The 22,775-nt window shown below is 41.8% G+C and overlaps 1 protein-coding gene across 5 annotated transcripts in view; it reads left to right on the top strand.

The window, feature by feature from the left end:
* TCF20 (transcription factor 20) overlaps positions 1 to 22,775 on the top strand; it is a 497,541-nt gene that overhangs the window by 363,858 nt on the left and 110,908 nt on the right. For all 5 annotated transcript variants that reach the window (XM_089684285.1, XM_089684283.1, XM_089684284.1 and 2 more), the window contains one exon: positions 18,252 to 18,345. In XM_089684285.1, the coding sequence (XP_089540411.1) occupies positions 18,252 to 18,345 (94 nt within the window). The remainder of the gene's footprint in view (positions 1 to 18,251; positions 18,346 to 22,775) is intronic.

The raw sequence follows: 22,775 nt of genomic DNA on the forward strand, positions 1-22,775 counted from the left end.
AGCAAATCAATGTACTTTAATTTCTCACAGGTATATACATCTGTGCAGCCCGCAAGGCTCTGCTTCTTCTACAGGGACATCTGACAGAATGCACAGTTCATTGTATTATTATTATTATACAGGATTTATATAGCGCCAACAGTTTGCTCAGCACTTTACAATATAATGGGAGACAATACAGCAACAATACAGTTCAATACAAGAGGGATAGGAGGGCCCTGCCCCTCGGAGCTTACAATCTCGTAAAAAAAAGATCTCCACGAGTATCAGCTGCTTCTTGAAAAAGTGGGTTCCACTTTCGTCCTCGCATAAGGATTTTCCACACAGCAGTTCAGCAGCACACAATAACCAAGGCTCTACTGATGCTCAGCCTATTATAGCATGGTCTCTCTGGCCAGAACATGATAGGTTTCCCACTCTACTCCGTCAGCAACTGTATCTTCTAGGTGTTGGCCTAATCAGTGCACATGAAGATTTAGAGACACACTCACTCCAAATGTGTAGTGCACTGCTGCCTTGTAGCACCACCTCAGCTTTTTTTTTTTCCACTACAAAGACAAATTCTGGAGCCCCTCACCCTGTGTAGGTGAGAAACTTAGGTGACACAGATTTGGCAGCCAGTACCCCATTGGCCTTTAACCACTTCCAGGCTGGGCCAATTCTGGCATTCCTCTCCTACATGTAAAAAGTTCCTTTGCTAGAAAACGACTTGGTGCTCAGCATAAATGAGTACACCCCAACAGATTTGTCAGCAAACCTTTTACTTTCCTTTCAGAATCAACATTTTCTATGGGACGCTATACTACAAAATGCTCCCACAAATGCGGGCCATTGATTGGAAACAAGATTTGTTAATTTTCACACACACAGTATTTTTCCTAACAAATTCATTCAAGACCACCCCAATAATCAAGGACCAAAGCTACATTTTAGACAACAAAATCCTATTTAACAAGAATTCAATTACAAGTGAGTCTAATTATTCATCAAGCAGGTATCCAGTAGACCAGTGTTTTTTCAACCTTTTTTGTGCAAAGGCACACTTTTTTCATGAAAAAAATCACGAGGCACACCACCATTAGAAAATGTTAACAAAATTTACCTCTGTGCCTATATTGACTATATATAAAGTAATTCTCTTGAATAGGAATCAAAGAAACTATTTTATAATTACTTTATTATGAAATAAAGTATTTTATAATTGGACCCGGGGGCCGGGCCAAGAGTAGATGAATGATGTGTATGTGTCATCCATAGTAAGTATAGTAATATTCCCCCATAGTAAGCATAGTAATTAATCCCCCATATAGTAATTCATCCCCCATATAGTAATTAATCCCCCATATAGTAATTCATCCCCCATATAGTAATTCATCCCCCATAGTAATTCATCCCCCATATAGTAATTCATCCCCCCTATAGTAATTCATCCCCCCTATAGTAATTCATCCCCCATATTAATTCATCCCCCATATTAAGTCCCCAAGCCCCCCCTGTGTCAATTCACTTACCTTTGCTCCGCGCGTTCCTCTCGCCGTTCCGGTGTAGCATGAAAATCTGTCTCCTATGAGGATCTGTCCCCCTCGACGTATCTGCGCATGTGCCAGTTTCAGGCATTAGCAGCCGATCGGCGATCTCCGGCACATGCGCAGATACGTCGGGGGGGACAGATCATCCTGACAGTATCGCGCTCCGCGGGTCGGATTAAAAGGTCCGCCGGGCCGTATACAGCCCGCGGGCCGTAGTTTGCCCATTGCTGTTCTAATGATTGGTCTATTTGTGAGCCGAGGCCACATGCTACGGATGAAATTGCAATTTTTCCCACGGCACACCAGACAATATCTCACGGCACACTAGTGTGCCGCGGCACAGTGGTTGAAAAACACTGCAGTAGACAGTTGATTATAAAGGGGCATTACTTGACAAAGAAAAACCCCTCCTATTTCATACTTTCAGCAATGGCACCACATGGAAGAGAAATGTAACATGGCCAAAGAAAGATAATTTATTTACACAAGAAAGGTGAAGGCTGCGAGAAGATCAGCAAAATTTTACTGATCAGTCAGAATATTGTAGCAAAAGTGATAAAAAAATGTAACAAAGATGGAAACTGCAACCATCTCACAAAGACATCCAGGCCGTCCATGGAAGTTAACACCTCGACAGGAGCGTCTTCTGATGGGAAAGATTGAAGAAAATCGCCATGCAAGTTCACTGCAGTTAGCTAAAGAGGTAGAAAGTGAAACTGGAATGATTGTTTCCCGTGATACAGTACTTAGTACACTGCAGAGCAATTGCATGCATGGGTGTCGTCCATAAAGGAAGCCTCTCCTAAAGCTCATGCACAAAAAGACCACCTAGAATTTTCCAGGGCCCATGTTGAAAAAGGAGAAGACTACTGGGACTCTGTACTCTGGAGTGATGAAACCAAGATAAATGTTTTTAGAACTGATGGCTTCAAAACTGTATGGCGTCGCAAAGGTGAGTACAAAGAAAAAATGCATAGTGCCTACAGGGAAATGTGGTGGCAGTGTCCTTCTGTGGGGCTACATGAGTGCTGCTGGTGTCAGTGAGCTGCATTTCATTGATGGTATCATGAATTCACAGATGTACTGCTCTATATTGAAAAAAAAGATGCTACTATCACTCCGTGCCCATGGTCGTCGTGCACTCTTCCAACTTGACAATGATCAAAAACACACATCTAAGGCCGCTGTTGTAGTTCTGAAGAAGGATGAAAGTGATTCAGTGGCCAAGTATGTCTCCTGATCTGAACCCAATCGAACACCTATGGAGAATTCTGAAGAGACAAGTTGAGCATCACTCTCCATCCAGCATCCAGGCTCTAAAAGAGGTTGTTCTTGAAGAATGGGAAAATATCAATTTTAAAATGTCTCCAACTTGCTCATTCCATGCCTAGAAGACTTGGTTCTGTCCTTCCAAATCATGGAGGTCATACAAAATACTAGATGGAGTAGTTTTTGTTGTGGGGTGTATTTATTTTTACATCAACAAATTTGAATAAACTGAAGAATTTGTAAGATGAGTTTTATTATTAACCTTACTTTTATGTAATGAGATAAACAAATGTTCAATAAAACTCAGTTTTGTCAAAATTTTGGAAACTGCTCTTGTGTTCATTGAGATATTGATTAAAATCTTACTTTTCAAAAGGGTGAGCTCTGTTATGCTGAGCAATGTGTGTGTGTGTGTGTATATATATATATATATATATATATATATATCTATCTATCTATCTCTATAGATACATATCTATATAATTTTTTGCCCTAGAGAATAAACTGGTGGGCATTTCCTATTTTGTCACATGACATTTGCGTAGCGGTTTTTCAGGCGCAAATGTTTTGGAACGTATACACTTTAATGGATTTTAATGCACAAAAGCAATACAATACCCAGTTAGTTGGTAGAATATGAAAATGATGCTATGCCAAGTAAAACGATACCTAACATGTATAAAGACTATCCACAATGTACTATGGACATGTGGCAGCTTCAGGCAGAGTAACATTCCAGTATGTTGCTTTAACTGTACTAACACAATGAGGGCGCCGGTAAATGGCAAATTCATAACCGCTTTGCTTCCCTTTTTATAGTGAGCTGTGATTGGCCCATAGCTTTCACATGGTACATGGGCCAATTACAGCACCCTTTACCATGTGATCAGCTGCAGTCAATTGCAGGTCACTAGTATTTTGAACTGTCATGAACTTAACCCATACATAACAGTTCAAAGCAAGCTTTGCATTGCAGGAACAACAATTTTTTTTCCGCCCACCCAGAGTACGTTACCTTGGTAATATTGAACAACCCTGATGAAAGTATTTATTTTTTTAAGTGCTTGTCATGCGCAATGTGCGGGCAAGTGGCGGCTCAGGGCAAAGCAACATACCATTATGTCACTTTCTTTTTCCGGGCGTGAGCGTGCCTGTGTGCGCCCCTTGCTGCCCCCCCCCCCCCCGTTTGTTCAGGGAGAGAAGAGAGAACACTACACTGTATATAAAAGCACTACATCTTACACGTGCATTAGATTAGCACATTTAACTCTGATCTCCTGTTAACCCTTTGATCACCCCTGCCACCCAGCCAGTGCCATTATTACAGTGTCAGTATGAAGAATTTTTCACTGATCACTGTATTACTGCCACTAGTGACATCAGATAGTGTCAAGGTCAGTTGGCGCCCCTCCAAGTCAGTGTCAGCTAGCGTTAGATTGCCCACACACTATTACACTCATGCTATAGGTCGCTGATCACCCCCCGGTACTAGTATAGTGTTTGTATGTATCAATATATTGATCACGAACAGAACTATACTAGTGCCTCTTTAGTATAGTGTCCCAAAAAATGCAGTGTTAGCAGGATCAGCCCTGTTCACTGCCAGCACTTGGTTTAGCCCTTCCACTATTTTTCCCTGAAGGTTTGTATCGATTGTGGGCCAAAGTAATTTATACGCACAACAATACATCACCCACCCAAATTCAGCATTTGCAGATGGAAACTTCACTGCACAAACAAGACTTTGTTCCTTTGGCTCCTCTAGCAAGAGCCTCTGAGCTGGAACAGTTTTACGGGTTTTACCCCAATCAGCTCCCGGTCCCTACCAAGGATGGGGTTTGCCCGATTCTGGGCCTGGTGGCATTGACTTAATTTGTTCAAAGGTTGTTTTTTCTGGTTGGTGGTGGCCTCTTTTCATCAAGGTATTTGCTAGCACCCACATACATCTAGAATGCATACCTGAATGTTTTCATGTTTGCGGGATGTCAGCAGTTCTTATGCTTACTGTTGTGAATTCCGTTTATCAAATTGTGGCATTCTCCCTCCAAGCTGGTTTTGTCTCCTTGGGTGTTCTCCGAGGTGCTGGCTACAGTCCTGGCGTTGCTGAGACAACGGAGGACTGCCGTGCCTGGTGATTTGGGTGTCCGATCCCTGCGGTCGTACACCCAGGTTGCGCTGACGCATAATATGGGGAGTATGCTGCGTTCCCTGCAGAACTTCGGATGTGTCCTGAACCTCAGAAGCAAACACCAACAAGGAGACTGGGGTATTTGGGCCTGCTTCTCAACTTGGGGCAGGGTTTCTCCTGATGACCAAAATCTAGAAGTCTCTGGGTCTTATGGTGTCCACCTTTGCAGCAGACCAGTATGTGCAGTTCCATTTGAGAATCATACAGAAGGTACCCCAGCCCAAATAGGACGTCTCTATAGCCTCATTAAACCACCAGATGCATCTGGAATGGCCGATGAGTCTTCCTCCTGTGGTGGTTCTGGTCTCCTGTCCTGTGAACTGGGAAGTCTTTTCTTCTCCTCCACTGGACATTCATCATGATGGATGCCAGCCTATCTGGAAGGGGAGGCGTCCTAAGTTCAGGATGAGCATAGGCTTCTAGACTCAGGAGGCGGCTTGGTTGTCCATCATTAAGGCGCTGCGAGCGATTGGGTTACATCTGGGGCTCTGGTCAGAGCCTTCGCCAGGGACTTCTGGTCAGGATCCAATCATACTTTGCCCGCAATGGCCTGTGTCAACCACTTGGTTGACACGTGAAGGGTGGCTTCAACGCTGGTAGCTGCTCCCCTCTGGTGGTGGTTAGAATAGCATGTTGTGACTCTCTGCTGTGCCCATCTCTGGCCTCTAGCATTGGCATGCCCATTACCTCAGTCGTTGCTGCTGGATCGGGGGTGTGGTCCCTGGTTTCATTGAATCTACCTATATTGAGGAACCTAGGATGTTTATCTTTTAGCTTGCCTCAACAGGAAGGTGCTGCTGTTGTGACATGAGCACGGGACCCTCGGAGGAAGCATGGCTGTGCTGGTTCAATCAAGTGCCAGTGATTACTTGTGAGCTAATATGGTGAAATTCAAAAGTGTTATAAACAAAATTGAAACAAAAAACAATTGTTTATAAATGCACAAATTGTTTCGCTAACACCCTACACCAACTCATGAATAGTGTTAATAACTATATATGATCAAACAATAGTGCAGCGCTCCCGTGCTAAATAAGTGTACTAAAAAATGTGAATTCATGAAATATTACACCATACAATTGTGTAAAAAACAGAATTAATTATATAATCCACCTAAATAAAAATAAAAAAATATATTAGTGACCAAAAACAATATATTCCCTCAACCTATAACCGATGTATCCCATCAACATGTGTCCAAAAACAATATAGAAAAGTCCTCCTTTCATGAAATATTATCAAGATAAAATATGGATTTATCCCAACATATGGATGACTGCGGGATGAATATTGCTCTATTATGCGCTCACCTCCTTTTTAGCCCAATATATAGGCTAAAATAGCTGTTTATCCCAAAAGGATAAATATAGGTACTGTTGCTCCTAAATTCCTGTTTAGATGATTCCACGCTGTACTTTGCTAATTATCCACCTGGTGTCTCTCCACTGTGTAGTATCCTATGATAGTATGAGGATGGATGGATGGATTTTCTCCTTCTCACCTCCAGGGGTCTATTCCTCCTTGTATCCACTCCAAGACTCCACATATATAATGCCAAAAAGAAAGCAAGAAATAGTGCCTTATCCTTTAAACCACTTTATTGCAAAGCCAGTAATCCCACTCACATGTAAAACAATTAAAATTCGCCTTATTAAAACACTTCCTTGTGTGCTCTGCACACTTGCTGTACTCGCCGTGAGAAGCCGACTAGGCGTGGTGACGTCAGAGCCCCTCCCCTACGCGTTACGCCACCATAACTGTGCTGGTACGCTGTACTGGTGGCATCATGGGATCATTTTCATCTCTCTACATCCTTGCCCCCTCTCAAGCTGCTCCTTTGCCGACTACGCAGGATTGCACAATGGAGGCAAAAGAGAATCCGGTCATTCTGGTAGCTCCCACCTGGTCTGGGATACACCGTAGTGGTGCAGCTGGTCTCGGATGCTCCCTGGCAGTTTCCTTTTCAGAAGAACACCTGACTCAGGGTTTGATCTTACACCCTATGTGCCAGCTGTAGCTCGATGGCAGGGCTCTTGTATGTCAGATTTTGAGGGACCGAGTTGTCGGGTTTGATATTCCCCACATTGTTGTAGGCTCACAAGTCTGCCTCTTAGAAGATATATTATCACTCCTGGGAAACTTACAACAGAGCTTTGCACTGGACATATAAGTCCCCTTCCTTTCTTGGTGGCTCTAGTGTTGGCCTTTATTCACCAGAGCTTTGAATAATAACTTGCCTTGAGTACCATTGCTGGTCAGGCTTATGTCTTTGCTGAGCGTCTCTTGCTCACTTCCTTCCTGCTTCACACCTTTATTCGGGGGTTCGTTGTCTGGTGTCCCCTGTGTGCTTCTTGTTTCCCCTGTGGGAGACTTTGCGGGATATTCCTCTGATCACTTTTTCTCAAGACATCGTCTTGGTCACCACTGTTTCTGCAAGGCAGGTGTCTGAGTTGATGGTCTTCTCTTGTAAGTCTCCCTAATTGTTTTTACACTGGGGTAAGGTAATTCTCATCTGTGCCCCTCCTTTCTATCGGAGAGTGCCAGATTTTCTCCTGACTGAGGTCATTGGTCCTAACTTCTTTATGTCCACGACTGTTTCATCCTATGGAAGTTGCACTCTGTGGTTTTTGTGTACCTGGCCGCTGCAGCCTCCTGTGGTGTTCAGCTTTTTTTTATGTTCACAAGCGGTCTCCTCTGCCATGGTTGTCCTTTAAATCCTGCAGACGCTTGTTTGGGAGTAATGGCAGGCTTCCTTTCCCCTTTGTAGCACACTCCACGGGGGTGATTATAGCCTTCTGTTTTTTCTGGCGTCTGTGTTTCAGATTGCGGGGGCTGCTGGGTCATTGGTTCACAATTTTGCACATTTTTCCGTGGTTGCTGTTTGCATCTTTTGATTCTTATTTTGGTCACAAGGTTTTGCAGGCTGTTTAGGCTTCCTTCTTTGTCTCTTTGAGGTTGCTTGGGTAGTTGGCATGTTTGCCTGGTTGCCTCTTCTGCTTTGCGTTATTGAACTATTGTATAACACTAGTCAGACAGTCTAACAATAATTCAGATGTCAAGAAACGTGAGACATCAGATCTGTATGTATTCTTTGTTCTGAATAACTTTTGTAAAACTACAACATAAGCAACAAACAAAACATATGTGTCAGTACATTAAACATTATACAACAGCTTCATCCCATCAGTGAGTGTACTCACGGACAATTCCATCATAAGTCCAGGAATAGCTCAGAGCTCCACTGTATGCTGCTTGCTAGATCCAGAAGCAGTCACGAAATGGAGAATAGGAAGTTAAAGGTTACTGTCTCTATGTGAAAATTACCATATAACCAGGCATAAAAATAACTAACTCTGACCACTAGATGGCAGCAACATCACATAACATTGCAGTATAATCCATTACAGCACATTACATAGATTTATTTTCAACAATATGGGCAGAACACTCCCTGTCTGGCATAATTTATGACACTACCTATATAACAAATCCAACATGGCGCACATTTTCTGCATCAATTACTTTCAAGTAAGCCACTGCACCTATCGCTATGGTGGATGCGTCTGAGAAAATGCACAGTTCTTTCCTGCGAGCTGTTGATAGAGATATGGGAACATAGCATCTGTCTATCTTTAGGTGCTCTAACGCTTGCAAGGATTCTGTCCCTTGAACCCACTCACATAGTCTCCCTTCTGGGAGCAATGCATCCCATTCACTTTTCCCAGATGACAGTTCCCGAACTAAGGCCTTACCTTTTATTGTCACAGGTGACACAAACCCTAGGGGATCATAGAGGCTATTTACGGTGGATAGAATTCCTCTTCGTGTAAAGGGCTTTTCCCCTGAAGAAACTCGGAAAACAAAACTATCTGTTTCTAGATCCCAACTCAGGCCTAGGCTTCTCTGCAGAGGAAGGGTGTCTGTACCTAGGCAAAGATCTTTAAGATCCTTAGCTCTGTCTTCTACAGGGAAGGCTTCCATTACTCTTTGGCTGTTGGAAGTGATTTTATGAAGATGCAGATTGGATTCTGCCAGCATTTGCTTTGCTTTACTGAGGATGGAAATTGCATCTTCAGGCGTGCTAGCAGAAGCGAGTCCATCATCCACATAGAAATGCCTCAATACAAAATGTTTGGCTTCTTGTCCATTTTTTTTGGCAGCCTTTTGAATGCAGTATATAGCGACAGCAGGAGAGGGCCTGTTGCCAAATACGTGCACTTTCATTCTGTACTCGACAATTTCCTTGTCTGTCATTATCTTCATACCAGAGAAAATGTAGAAAGTCTCTATGGTCTTCTCTGACAAGAAAGCAATAAAACATTTGTTGCACATCTGCTGTGAAAGCAATGGGTTCTTTTCTGAAGCGCATAAGGACACCTAACAAAGTATTGTTTAGGTCAGGGCCACTTAACAGTATGTCGTTTTAAAGAAACTCCTTCATATTCTGCACTGGAATCAAAAATTATTCTGACTTTGTTAGGTTTGTGTGGATGGTAAACACCAAACATGGGTAAATACCAGTGTTGCATATCTGTCTCAATTGGTCCTGCAACTTCAGCATCCTTGTCCAGCATCCTTTTAATGAATTCAGTGAAATCTCTTTTCACTTCTGGCTTTCTCTGTAGTGTTTTGCTGAGTGAATGCAAACGCTTCATGGCTTGCTCCCTGTTACAAGGCAAGACACGTCTGGGTGTGCGAAAGGGGAGAGTGACCACCCAACTTTGATTGTCATCTTGGTAGGCCTCTCTATCCATAATTTGTAAGAAGGTCTGATCCTCTATAGAGAGGGCCTGTTTATCATCATATTTAGTTTTCTGGAACACTGTGATCCCTAGATTGTCTGTCTCAATGTCGGAATTGACTTCTTCTTTGCCATATAGTGTAGAAGAGTCCCAGTGTTGTGTTGACCTGGCAAAGCTTTCCTTGACAACTAAGCTGTTGTGACAGGGACTGAGAAGAGATGTGCGTCCATTTGTTAACACAGATGTCTTTGAAGTACTTATGTTGTCAGGCTGGTGCACTGTCCCCAGGCAAACGTCTCCTACAGTGACCCACCCCAGGTCCAGTCTCTGTGCATAGGGGGCATTGTAAGGTCCATTGATTTGCTGGCGCACCTTATGTACCTGAAGGATGTCTCTTTCAAGAAGTAGGATAGAAACATCTGGCTCAACAGCTGGGATAAGGTTAGCAATTGAGCGGAGGTGAGGGTGATGATGGGTTACTTCTGGAGAGGGAATCTCTGTTTTGTTATCAGGTATCATGCCACACTCTATTAGGGTAGGAAGTGGGAACTGCACTTTCTTATTGAAGGATTCAGTGGTAAAGCCAGTAGCTCTTCTCACTATGGTTTCAATTGTCCCTGCATATGTCCTTAGGGTGTATGGAACTGCACTTGCCTTAAGGTTAAAGGTATCAAAGAAGTCTGACTTTGCAAGAGATCTGTTGCTCTGTTCATCCAGCACTGCATACATTTTCACTGCCCTTTCTCTCTTGCTAGTGGGATATACAGTCACTAAACAGATTTTAGAGCATGATCGTGCACTCTTGCCTTGTCCACATACTTCAGTGCAATTCGACATTACTGAAGAGAGTGGGGTCTCTTGTTGCTCCCTGCCCTGATCTTTCATGGGTTCTACAGTCTCCAGTGGTGCAGGAGCAGGACCAGGGTGCAAAGCTGCAATATGTCTCTCACTGCCACATTCTGTACATCCCACTGGTATTTTACAGTGTTTGGCAATGTGGTAAGTAGATCCGCAGCACTTAAAACAGATGCCGTTTTGTTTAAGGAAGGACATCCATTCTGCAATAGATTTGCTTCTAAAGCCTTTGCATTTCTTTAGTGGATGTGGTTTTTTTTGCATTGGGCAATGTCTATCTGGGTTTTCTATTGTATGTACCTTTATGGGTGCTTTGACAGTCTGTGACTTCTGAAGATATAACTGTTTTGTGTGTGGATACAGAGGTCTGTGAGGTCTTTGCGATTGATTGCCGCTGGTGGTGAAAGCGAAACTGGGATCACTTCGGATTTTCGCTTGCTGTCGGACAAACCTAGAGAACACGGGGAAAAGCGATTCCATAATCTTCTTTGAATTTACCTCCCACAGACATCCACTTGTCTTGCAGATTTGAAGGTAGTTTCTCTACTATGGGATTAGTGCCTCTGGCCGTATCTAGATATGAAAGCCCTGGCAAGTAGCCATCCTCTTTGGCATATTCTATCTCTAGCAGAAGATCACTCCGTTCTTGTAGCCGCACATTGTCTCTGTAACCCACCTTAGGAAAGACTTCAAGTTTTTTCAACAGTGCTCCTTCAATTACCTCTGGGGATCCATACGTTTCTTCTAGTCTTTTCCAGGTCATGTTGAGTCCTGCTGCAGGGTTGAACAGGTTTGCTCTTCTCATCCTCTTTGCATGCTCTGCTGACTCGGTACCAAGCCATTTTATCATTAAATCAAACCTTTCTGCTGGTGAGAAGTTCAGACCTCCAGTGGCATTCAGAAATGAAGCTTTCCATACCCTATAGTTTTCGGGACAGTCCTCAAATTGGAGAACGCCTGAGCTGACCATTTCTTTGCGGATGAGATATTTGGTGACATCCACTGCACATTGTTGTTCGCACATGTAATCTTCAGGTTGAGGTGGTGGGAACACTTGATTTTTGTTCATGGGGGATTCTGGTGCTTTATTTTCGGTTTGCTGGCAGCCACTGACCTCTTGTGGTTGATTGGGCCTGCCCAGGGGGTCTGTAGATCTTGGCCTGAATTCCTTTGCTTCAGGTTTAAGAGACTGTTCCTTTGTATGTACATCAGTAAGGTTCTGGACGTACTCATTTGTATGATCTGCAGAGGATAGAGGTTTTTCTGGAACCTTTGGGTCTTTATATGCTTTTTCACTTTCTGACTGGCTTGTTCCCATGTAGGCAGCGGCCTCTGCTTCAGCAACTGCAGCTGCAATCTATCGCTGCAGGATAAGCAATTTTGATTCTAATTCCTTCTCTTCTTGTGCTATGGCAGCTTTCTTAGCTGCTATCTCCTGCATCATCATGGCTTTTTTAGCTGCTATCTCCTGCATCATCATGGCTTCTTTTTCTGCGTACTGTAGCTGGACATGGGCAGCTTCTGCCTTGGTATGAGCTCTAACTACTGAGGAACTTGCTGAGGACATCTTGCTAGATCGTGAAGATCTGGACACATGTGACTGTGCATCCTCTTGCTGGGCACTGGGGATGTTGTCCCTACCTCGCTGCGTCGGCGGCAGTGTTTCATCAGCCTGGTACTTTGTTCCTGATCTTAGACTCATGCTCATGCAGTAATGGCGTCTCCATTTATTCCAGACCGCCACGTGGGTGTCCTTTTACTGTTCTGCTTCGTGTTATTGAACTGTTGTATAACACTAGTCAGACAGTCTAACAATAATTCAGAAGTCAAGAAAAGTGTGACATCAGATCTGTATATATTTTTTGTTCTGAATAACTTTGTAAAACTAAAACATTAGCACAAACAAAACATACATGTCAGTACATTAAACATTATACAACAGCTTCATCCCATCAGTGAGTGTACTCACGGACAATTCCATCATAAGTCCAGGAATAGCTCAGAGCTCCACTGTATGCTGCTTGCTAGATCCAGAAGCAGTCACGAAATGGAGAATAGGAAGTTCCAGGTTAAAGGTTACTGTCTCTGTGAAAATTGCCGTATAACCAGGCATAACAGTAACTAACTCTGACCACTAGATGGCAGCAACATAACATTGCAGTATAATCCATTACAGCACATTACATACATTTATTTTCAACAATATGGGCAGAACATTGCCTATGTTGCCTTTTGGTTTGCCCACCCTTCTTTTAAAGCACTGCTTTGAAACATTTGTTTGGTCATGAATAATGAGGAAAGGTTGTGTCCGTTATTGAACATAAGAGAAAACGGAATGTTTTGTTGCTCATAAAATCCCTTTCTCTGAGTTCATGGACGGACACATCACCCACTCCTCTTGGGAGTTCCTCCTTTGACACTGCTTGTCACTGACTGGAGGCCTATAGCAGAGAGGGGGTTTTATGCCCAGAGAGGCGTGCCCATAGGAGGTGCCGAGTATTTTTCTGCCTAGTGTCTTACTCCTGTAGGTGGGTCTATAATTCCTGGTTGGTCATTGATGATGAAGAAAATCTGTGTCCATCAATGAACTCAGAGAAAAGGGTTTTACAGTAACAAAAAAAATCCAATTTTCTAGTCTGACCAGTATAACTATAGATATAAAGCACTAATGTAATCTGTGATTTGTACTTATTTATCCTGACACCAAAATAATGTTTCTGGTACAAAGTATAGCAAAATTGCCAAGAGTAGTCCTTTACCTCTTCTTTGGTAGTCCCCTGTTGGTGCTGTCTTCTGCTTCCTGCTCTGTATATGTCCGTAACTTCCATAGACACACACAGCTCTTGCAAGACACGCCCCTGCCCCCTCCTCACAGGGGTTGCCTGACAGCAGCAAGCACCTATGCCTGTGAGACTAGGAAGTGAGAGGAGTCAGGTGAATGTTTAGGGAAGGTGGTGGGAAGAGAGAGAACAGGTAATGGGGCATTTTTTACCTTAAGACTGGGAATGCACGAAGGTAAAAATAAAGTTCTGCGCTCAGAATCATTTTATTTACACGTTAAATGAATGATGAACTGTGTGACAAGTAAATACTATATTGCATACACCAATCAGCCATAACATTAAGATCACAAACAGGTAAAGTGAATAACATTGATTATCTCATTGCTATGGCCTATAAACGCCCATAAGACATATTAAGTAGCAAGTAACCATGTGTTGAAAACTGAAAAAAAATTGGCACCACAGCTTGTTGTGTATGGGGCTGAGTAACTGCAGAATGGTCCAGGTGCCCATGCTGACCTATGTGGACAGCCTGGGGAAGAGTTGGCACCGCGATGAAGTATGGGAAGAAGGCAAATCAGTGGAGGCAGTGAGACACTGGCATAACTACAGGGGTCTCAGAAGTCACAATTGTGACCTGGCACATGCTCCGTGGGGGGGGGGGGGCCCTGGAGACTTCCTGTCAACTTCTGTTTAAAGCAGAGATTCATCCCCTGCATCACAATGTGCTGTTTTCTTAGTACTTTGCTGAAAGAGTTAACATGCAGCCCTTAGTCATCCTGTCAAGAAGCCTTGTCCAATGAAATATATAATCTCCCTCTGCCCTGCCCCCTCCTCACTTGCTCTGTGATGTGTTATCTAGAACTGGACACAAGATGGGAAAAAAAAAAAAAAAACAGGAGGAGTTGCAGCTATTTGGGAGACCCTCCCTGAGCTCCTCAGCAGGCTCTGTAGTCAAAACTCTGTACAGACAGGTAAAATGTGACCATTGTTCACCAGACAACAGCATTAACTTTCACATTATGGATACTAAAGTCTTGCCTGCAAAGTGCTCTGGGAATGGTTAGGACAAATGGCTGCCTGTATTATTTGTACATGTGTATTTTGAAAATGTCCTTCAGTGTGCAGTAATCCTTCTTTATTTTTACTTTTTTGCATACAAAGGAGAGAGATGAACACATATAGAAACCTGGAGAGCTGGTTCACTCCATGCCCGCAAAGGGATTGCACAGGAACATGCCGTGCGTTTCTGTTCAATTCACACTGCATGCAAAACACTACATTTGCAATCTCCAGTGGGTGTCAATAATACGTTAACGACACCTCAACTCAGTTTGCAATGCAGTGTTTGCCCACACCAGATCGCATGGTACTTTTGTTGCAGTGCATTTTAAAAAGTGCATGCACTACTTGTGCTGAGGTGTAAATTCAGTCAATTAAAAATAAATTGGCTCACACTGCACAGAACTGCTTGTGAATTGTACTGGAACTGCAGTGTGTAACTATTAATTCATTGTTGGTACACACCAGAAACTGCATGTGATATGCATAGAGTAAAATTAAATGAAGATGAAAAAAGAGGGAAAGAACAAATAAGAGAGGAGAAAGAAATGGAAAGAGAAAGATATGGGGGTGAGACGGAAAGAGAATGAGATGGAAGTAGAGTTTGAGAATTTTAGAGACGGAGGCAGCAAAAGAGGAGGAGTAAAAAGAGAGAAGAGTTTTAATTATTTCACTGGGTGATGTAAATAAAAGGCTATAATATGTTCTTGTGTACAGTGTGCTGTAATGAAAGTTAAAAATAAAGTGTTGCAACATGTCTGTACTTTATTGCAGCACAGCTCCAGGCTGCATGGCAGTGTGAATGGGACGCACAGGAAACAAATATTTTCTGTGTGTCCTTGCAGTGACAGCTGTTTTACAATGCGGTAAAATGTCCATCACCACACAATGTGTGAATTAGCCTTTACACTGCATCGCTGGGAAAAACACTTGCCATATTACCCTGTAGGCGATTCAGTAAACTCAGAGGGTTCAGGCCGGGATCTGCTTACAAGTATTTAAAATAATTCGGTATATCTCAATGGTGACAGCTTCTCCAAAATCGTTTTAATTACCCTCTCAATATATACAGTTAGGTCCATATATATTTGGACATATGTACAATTTTAGCTTTTTTTCAGGTATTTACCAAAACATATTCAAGCTATAGTTATATAATGGATATGGGCTGAAAGTGCACATTCTAAGGTTTTAATTTGAGAGTATGTACATCCAAATTGGAGGAAGGGTTTAGGAATTACAGCTCTTAAGAGTAGCCATCCCCCCTTTTTTCAAGGGACCAAAAAGCCAATTGGGCAATTGAATCAAAAGCTGTTTCATGGCCAGGTGTGTGCTACTCCTTCGTTATTTATTCATCAATTAAGCAGGTAAAAGGTCTGGAGTTGATTCTAAGTGTGGCATTTGCATTTGGAATCTATTGCTGTGAACCTACATCATGCGTTCAAAGGAACTGTCCATGTAAGTGAAACAGGCCATTGTAAGGCTTCAAAAGCAAGACAAATCCATCATAATGATAGCAGCAACATTAGGAGTGGCCAAATCAACAGTTTGGTACATTCTGAGGAAAGAAGAACGCACTGGTGAGCTCAACAACATAAAAAGGCATGGACGTCCACGGAAGACAACAGTGGTGGATATTTGCAAGATCCTCCCTATGGTAAAGAAAAACCCATTCACAATATCCAGACAAGTGAACTACACTCTCCAGGAGGTGGGCGTATCATTGTCAAAATCTACAATAGAGAAGACTTCACGAGAGCAAATACCACAAGGTGCAAACCATTCATAAGCATGAAGAATGGAAAATTCAGATTAGACTTTACAAAAAAACAATCTAAAAAAGCTATACCAGTTCTGGAAAAGCATTCCGTGGACGGATGAAACGAAGATTATAGTCTGCACCAGAATGACGGGAAGAAAAAAGTGTGGAGAAGGCTTGGAACCTCTCATGATCCAAAGCACACAACTTTATCTGTAAAACATGGTGGAGGCAATGTGATGGCATGGACATCCAGTGGTACTGGGTCATTGGTGTTTATTGATGTGACAGAAGCAGCTGGATGAATTCTGCAGTGTTTAGAGAGATACTCTCAGCCCAGATTCAGCCAAATGTAGCAAAGTTGATTGGACGGCGCTTCACAGTACAGATGGACAATGATCCAAAACACACTGCAAAAGCAACCCAGGAGCTTCTGAAGGAAAAGAAGTGGAATATTCCGCAATGGCCGAGTCAATCACCTGATCTCAACCCAATTGAGCATGCATTTTACTTGCTGAAGGCAAAACTAAAGGCAGAAAGACCCACAAACAAAGAACAACTGAAGACAACTGCAGTTAGAACCTGGCAAAGCATCAGAAAGGAGGAAACCTAGTCTTTGATAACGTCCATGGGTTCCAGACTTCAGGCAGTCATTGCCAGTAAAGGATTCTCAACAAAATATTAAAAGAACATTTTATGATTATATTAATTTGACCAATTACATTTGAGCCCTTGAAAATGGAGGAAGTGTGTATAAAAATGGTTGCAGTTCCTAAAATTTGTCCTGGATATTTATGTTCAACCCCTTGAATTAAAGCTAAAAGTCTGCACTTCAAATTCATTTGGATTATTTAGTTTTAATTTATTCTGGTCGCATATAGAGGAAAAAGTATGAAAATTGTGCCTGTGTCTAAATATATATGGACCTAACTGTAAATTAAGATCTGAAATAACTTGGAGTATCTTGGCCCGTGGTGCAGGTGGCAGTGGAGGTCTCAGGTCAAATCTTGCATCAGGGCTCACACGCTTCAAGTTACGCCTCTGCAGTGAGATGCTTTGGAAAAGATTCTGCTGGGAAACCTTGGGTCCTGTCATCATATAAATGTTACTTTTGATACATACCACGTACCTAAACATTGTTGCTTACCAAGAACACCCCTTCATGGAAATGTTACTTCCTATGTGTCTCAAAAGTGCAGCGCTTCACTTAAAATCAACTAATTTTACGTCATGTGCAACAAATGTGAAAAAAATTGTATATAGAGAATATATATAAAAGAAAAACATGATGACTCAGTCCAACAATAGTCCTGTATGTGCATACTTGTGTGCTCAGCAGTGATGTACAGCTGGTATCATTTCCTCAATGTTATCACCACTTTGTGCCCAAATTCTTTGCAGTTTTATGAACCCTCCCAGATGTGCTCTCATCTTTTTGACAAGTGATGTAGACGGTGAGATCTCTCCTGCTGTTCTATTTTATTCTGACAACAGGGAGCCCTAACCCCTTGTGCCAGAATGCACAGATCAGCGCTGCCATTGGCTGCAAGTGGTGATCAAATGCCGGTCTATCAGCTTGACCACTCAACAGAAGCCAGATTTCTGACACCAGTAACCAGTAAACATTTGCTGAAATTTGGCCGGTTTCTGCTGAACTGTGTCATTTTCAGTACTGGTATACCCAGTTTTACTGTCCTCATTTCTTTGGCAACAGGAACACAGATTATGGGGAGGACATGGAATAGCAGAGTGGGCGAGGAAAAGGCAATCCTGGAACTCTAACCCTAGCAGCAGGGTCATTGAGGTGACGGTTCCCCCTGAACAGAAAGTTATCTCCCTGTTTAAAGTTCCACTGCTGTATTTAAATGGATTACAGGCTACAGTGGCATTCTTGAAAAGAAACGCTAAAAAGACACTTGCTATAGGAGTGCTGGTAAAATATATTTTTGTCTGTGACTGAAGTGAAGCTTTAAGTTGTAATCTTTTGGAATTGATATATTGTTAATGTGGATTTGATCTTCAATCCTCCTTTAACCTTCATTTTTGTTTTTCTCTTTTTCCTAGAATTGTGCTCACTGCCAGGAGCCTGGAGCCACACTGGGCTGTTACAACAAAGGTTGTGCCTGTTGCTACCATTTTCCATGTGCCATGGATTCAGGTAAGATGTACATATTGTCAGAGCTATTATATTGCATGGACATTAAGGAGCAAAAGATGTATCTTAATTGTCAAGCATTGGACACAGGCTGGGTATTCATAGCCCCCTGCCCCTCCCCTATAATCTTATTTCACTCTAAGTCCTCAGTTTTTTGCTAGTGTCCTAAGGTGATAAACATTGTTTCCCTTACAGAAAAATTACTCTTAGCTTAAAGCGGTAGTAAACCGCAAAAAACGTCCCCTGCAAATTAACAACATAATGTGCTAGTATGCATTGCATACTAGCACATTATGAAAAATTTACCTTAAAACAAAGCCCTCCAGCTGCGCAATGTCACTGCTGACAGGGCTTCCATCTTTACCCAGTCTTCCTTCTGGGTTTCGTGGGCCTTGGCTGTTTGACTGGCCAAGCCACAATAACGTCACTCCCGCACATGTGTGCGGGAGTCACGGCTGCAGCACTGCTCTCAAAATGGACAGCACACAGTCCATTAAGAGTGCAGTGCACATGCACCGCTGACGTCACCAGCTGCTACTATAGCAAATATCTCCTAAAAGGTGCATGTTTAGGAGATATTTACTGTACTTACAGATTAGCCTTTTTTTAGGCTTGCCTGTAGGTACAAGTAAACAAGGTAGGTTTGCTACCACTTTAACAAGTTTATTATTTTGTCTTTTTGAATTTTCAATTAACTTGCCACTGTCTTCTGATACAACTATTGATGCACCAATATATCGGGCGCTGAAAATTATTGGTTGAAAATATGGTTATCGTCGTTTTGTCGATGGAGGGGGAAAAAAAAAGCTCAAGAATAATTGACTTCAGTGCAAAATCGCGTCCCATTGACTTCAATGCAAAATCACGTCCCATTGACTTCAATGCAAAACGCCTTTATTTAAGTTTTTTAAATTTTATATAGATTTTCATTTTATTTTCTGTCCAATTTTTGTGTTACTTTCAATAAAAATTATTTTGCGTTACTGGATTGTATTTTTTACATTCACATTCATTTTAAATTCATGATATTAATAAAACCTAAAACACAATACAATTATAGGTTAAAAAAAAAAAAAAAAAATAAATAAAATATATATATATATATATATATATATATATATATATATATATATATAATTTTTTTTTTAAAACTGTCCATTTGGTTTCACCAAGTGCATCCTGAATTTTTGGTTTTGATCCAGAATGTGCATTTTGGTGCACCACTAAATACAACACTAGAAGCAATGCATCTGGCATTGTGAGAGATGGCCTGTAATGTTACTTCAGACACTGTAATCCAGCAGCTAAGTAGCCCCTGGGATTGCTTTTACAAGCGGCAGGAGGTGTGCACCCCCTCCCCCCTAAACAACCCCCCTCAAGATTACCTGTCGCTGCTTATTGCTATCACAAGTTTTCATTCCTTGTGATAGAAATAAGAGATCAAAAAATTTAAAGGGACATTGTAAAAAGAAAAATTAAAAGTTTAAAGCACCCCGTCCCCCCCGTACTTGCACGCAAAAGTGAATGCATACTTAGGTTGCGCAGGCATACAGTTGCAAGAAAAAGTATGTGCACCCCTTGGGATTACGTGGAGTTTTGCATGAATTGCACATAAAATGTGCTCTGAACGTCATCTAAGTCACAACAATAGAACAACACAGTCTGCTGAACGTAATACTACACACACATTAGATGTTGCCATGGTTTAATTGCACATATTGTTATCACTTAGCCCCATTTTTCATGTGATTTGACAGTTCAAAATCGCATGACAAGTTGTACCCTATGGGTGTCTATAGAACCACTCAAATCAGTGCGACTCTGACGTTCACAGATTTTGAAAAGGGTTCCTGCACTAATTTTGGTGATTTCTGGGGAAGACATATAAAGGTTTTTTTTAAAGTTGTCGACACTCTCAGCTAAGTACCACTTCCTGGGGGAAGGAGTTCTACATTTTTACTGTTCTAACAGAAAAGAACACTTTAAGCTAAGGTTAAACCTTCTTTCTTCTAACCTCAAATTGTGGCAGCGTGTCCTCTTCAGAGGTCTTAGAGTAGACTGTTTTACAGTTACTGAAAACACTTTTGATATATTCGTACAATGTAAACTTGTCTCACCTTGAGCGCTACTTTTCCAGAGTGAATAATTGTAATCTATGTAATCGGTCCTGATAGCTAAGGTCCCCTATCACCATTATTATAGTAATGTTGTTGCCCTACACTGAACGCTTTCTAGTGCAACGGTCTTTACTGCAGAGTGACAACTAGAACTTGCATGTTCAAAATGAGGCCAGATCAGTGTTTTGTAGAGGGGTATATTGAGTGATTTATCTCTTGAATGTATGCCCTTCTTAATGCCCTTTTTCCTAGCTTTGTGAGCTGTGGCTTGGTATTGCAAGCGATTGCTAAATCTGTGATCTACAAGCACTCCCAGATACTTTTCCATCGCCAATTCTAGCAGAGGAACCATTCCTTATGTGTTATTTGCTATTGTGTTTTTGGCGCCTGGATGTTTAACTTTACATTACTCAATATCTGCTAGATAACTGCCCACCCCCCTATTTTATTAATTTCTCCCCATCACAATGTGACATCTCTTGCCAAAGTTTTTTCCCTGCATAATTTGGTATAATTCGCAAATGCCTAAATTGATCTCGTTCCCAACCTCTATATCCTTAATAAACAAATGGAGCACACCACTCACAAGTTTAGATGCTTTCAAAGAATGAGGTTTTTTTTCACTCATTTCTGGACCCATTCATTTAACCACTTTTCCCTCCATGTACAAAACATTTCATCAACTCCAATAGACCTTTTTAAATAGCTTAAAATAGAAATGAAAAGCAAATATTTTTGTATACTTATAAAACTCATGGAGGAGAAACAGCAGGACACTGATCTTCCCAGTGAATGCTGTGCAGAGGGGACTTGTCAGCACAAGCCTGGTCATTGGATTAGCTCCCAGCAGAGCATGTCATACCTGCTCTATGGTTTTGCACAGACCAGCCCCAATCCTCCTTTTCTTAGGTCCCCCACTGGTGCTCCTGGTCTCCCCCCCCCCCCCCCCCCCCCCAATGACTCCCGCTGCTGTCTCTCAGCACATGAGGAGAGAGTGACCTGGGAGAGTTGAGGCTCTCGTGTGCAGTGCTGGATCACGATCGGGGTCCATTAAGTATTGGGGAAAATGGACACTGAAGGTTTTTTACCTTCATGCATAGAATGCTTGAAGGTAAAAAACCTTCAGCCTTTAGAATCACTTAAAACGTTTACAACGTACAACATCAAATTCCTTTTCAAAATCTAGATAAACTACATACACTGGACTTCCACCATCTAATTTCGTGCATACTTTCTCCTGGTTGGTCTGGTAAGAATGGTCTTTCATAAATCATAGGTACATAGTTGGTAAAGTTGAGTAAAGAGTCCAGTCCATTCAGTTCAAAGTGTGTGTTCCCAAGTTCCCATATTCCTGTATATTGCGTTCATTAAGTTTTTTAAACTTTCAATATTTGGCATGGTCATTGTTTTTGTTTCTTGAGTAAATAAGCTTTTAATGCATGATAATATTTTGCTTTGCTTGCTGCAGCTTGGCATAGCATGCCATTGCTAAGCCCGTGATCTACTGGGATCCTCAGATATTTTTGCATCCTGGATTCCCTTGAAGATCCTCCTAGCAAGTAACTTGTGTTCATATTTTTAGCCCTCAAGTGCATTTTGTCCACATTTTTCAATATTAAACCTCATTTGCCATGTAGTTGCCCACCCCTTTATTTTATTGAGGTCTTGTAAAGTTTCGATATCCTGCTGTGAACTTATTGTCCTACTTAGCTTTGTATCACCAGAAACACTGAGATTTAGCTTTTTTTTACCATTCTCTATATCATTAATGAATAGTTTAAACATAATTGGTCCTAGAACAGAGTCTTGGGGTACCCCACTTACCACTCTAGACCAAAATGTCATCCATGCTGTGATATATTTATCACACATAAATTTGTCACTTACCATACCCTGAAATACCTCACATACTATTGCTGTTAGTCTGACTGGACTGTATTTTCCTACTATACACCTCAGGTCTTTTTTTGTAAATTGGTACCATGTTTGCTCAATGCCAATCAGTTGGTACCATTTCAGTCAGTGCCTTTAAAAACTAGAAATAGCTGCTTAGCTATAACTGAGCTAAGTTTCCTAAATACTTGCTGGTGTAAGGCGCTGCGATTTGGTGATTTATTCACATTAATTTTCTTAAGTCTCTTTTGTAGTTTGTTTTTAGTCAACCACAGAGGTACCTTAGGTGAAAAATGAAATTACTGTTAAGATTATCAATTCTGTCTTTTTCATCTGTAAAAATGAACAGAAAACAATTACTTCATCTGTCTTTTCCCTGTCTTTTGTGACCTGCTTCCAGTGTTCATCTGTTATGGAGCATAA

The sequence above is a fragment of the Staurois parvus genome, unplaced genomic scaffold (genome assembly GCF_062004578.1).
Source record: "Staurois parvus isolate SC_StPar_1 unplaced genomic scaffold, SC_StPar_1.0 ptg000341l, whole genome shotgun sequence".
Lineage (NCBI taxonomy): Eukaryota > Metazoa > Chordata > Amphibia > Anura > Ranidae > Staurois > Staurois parvus.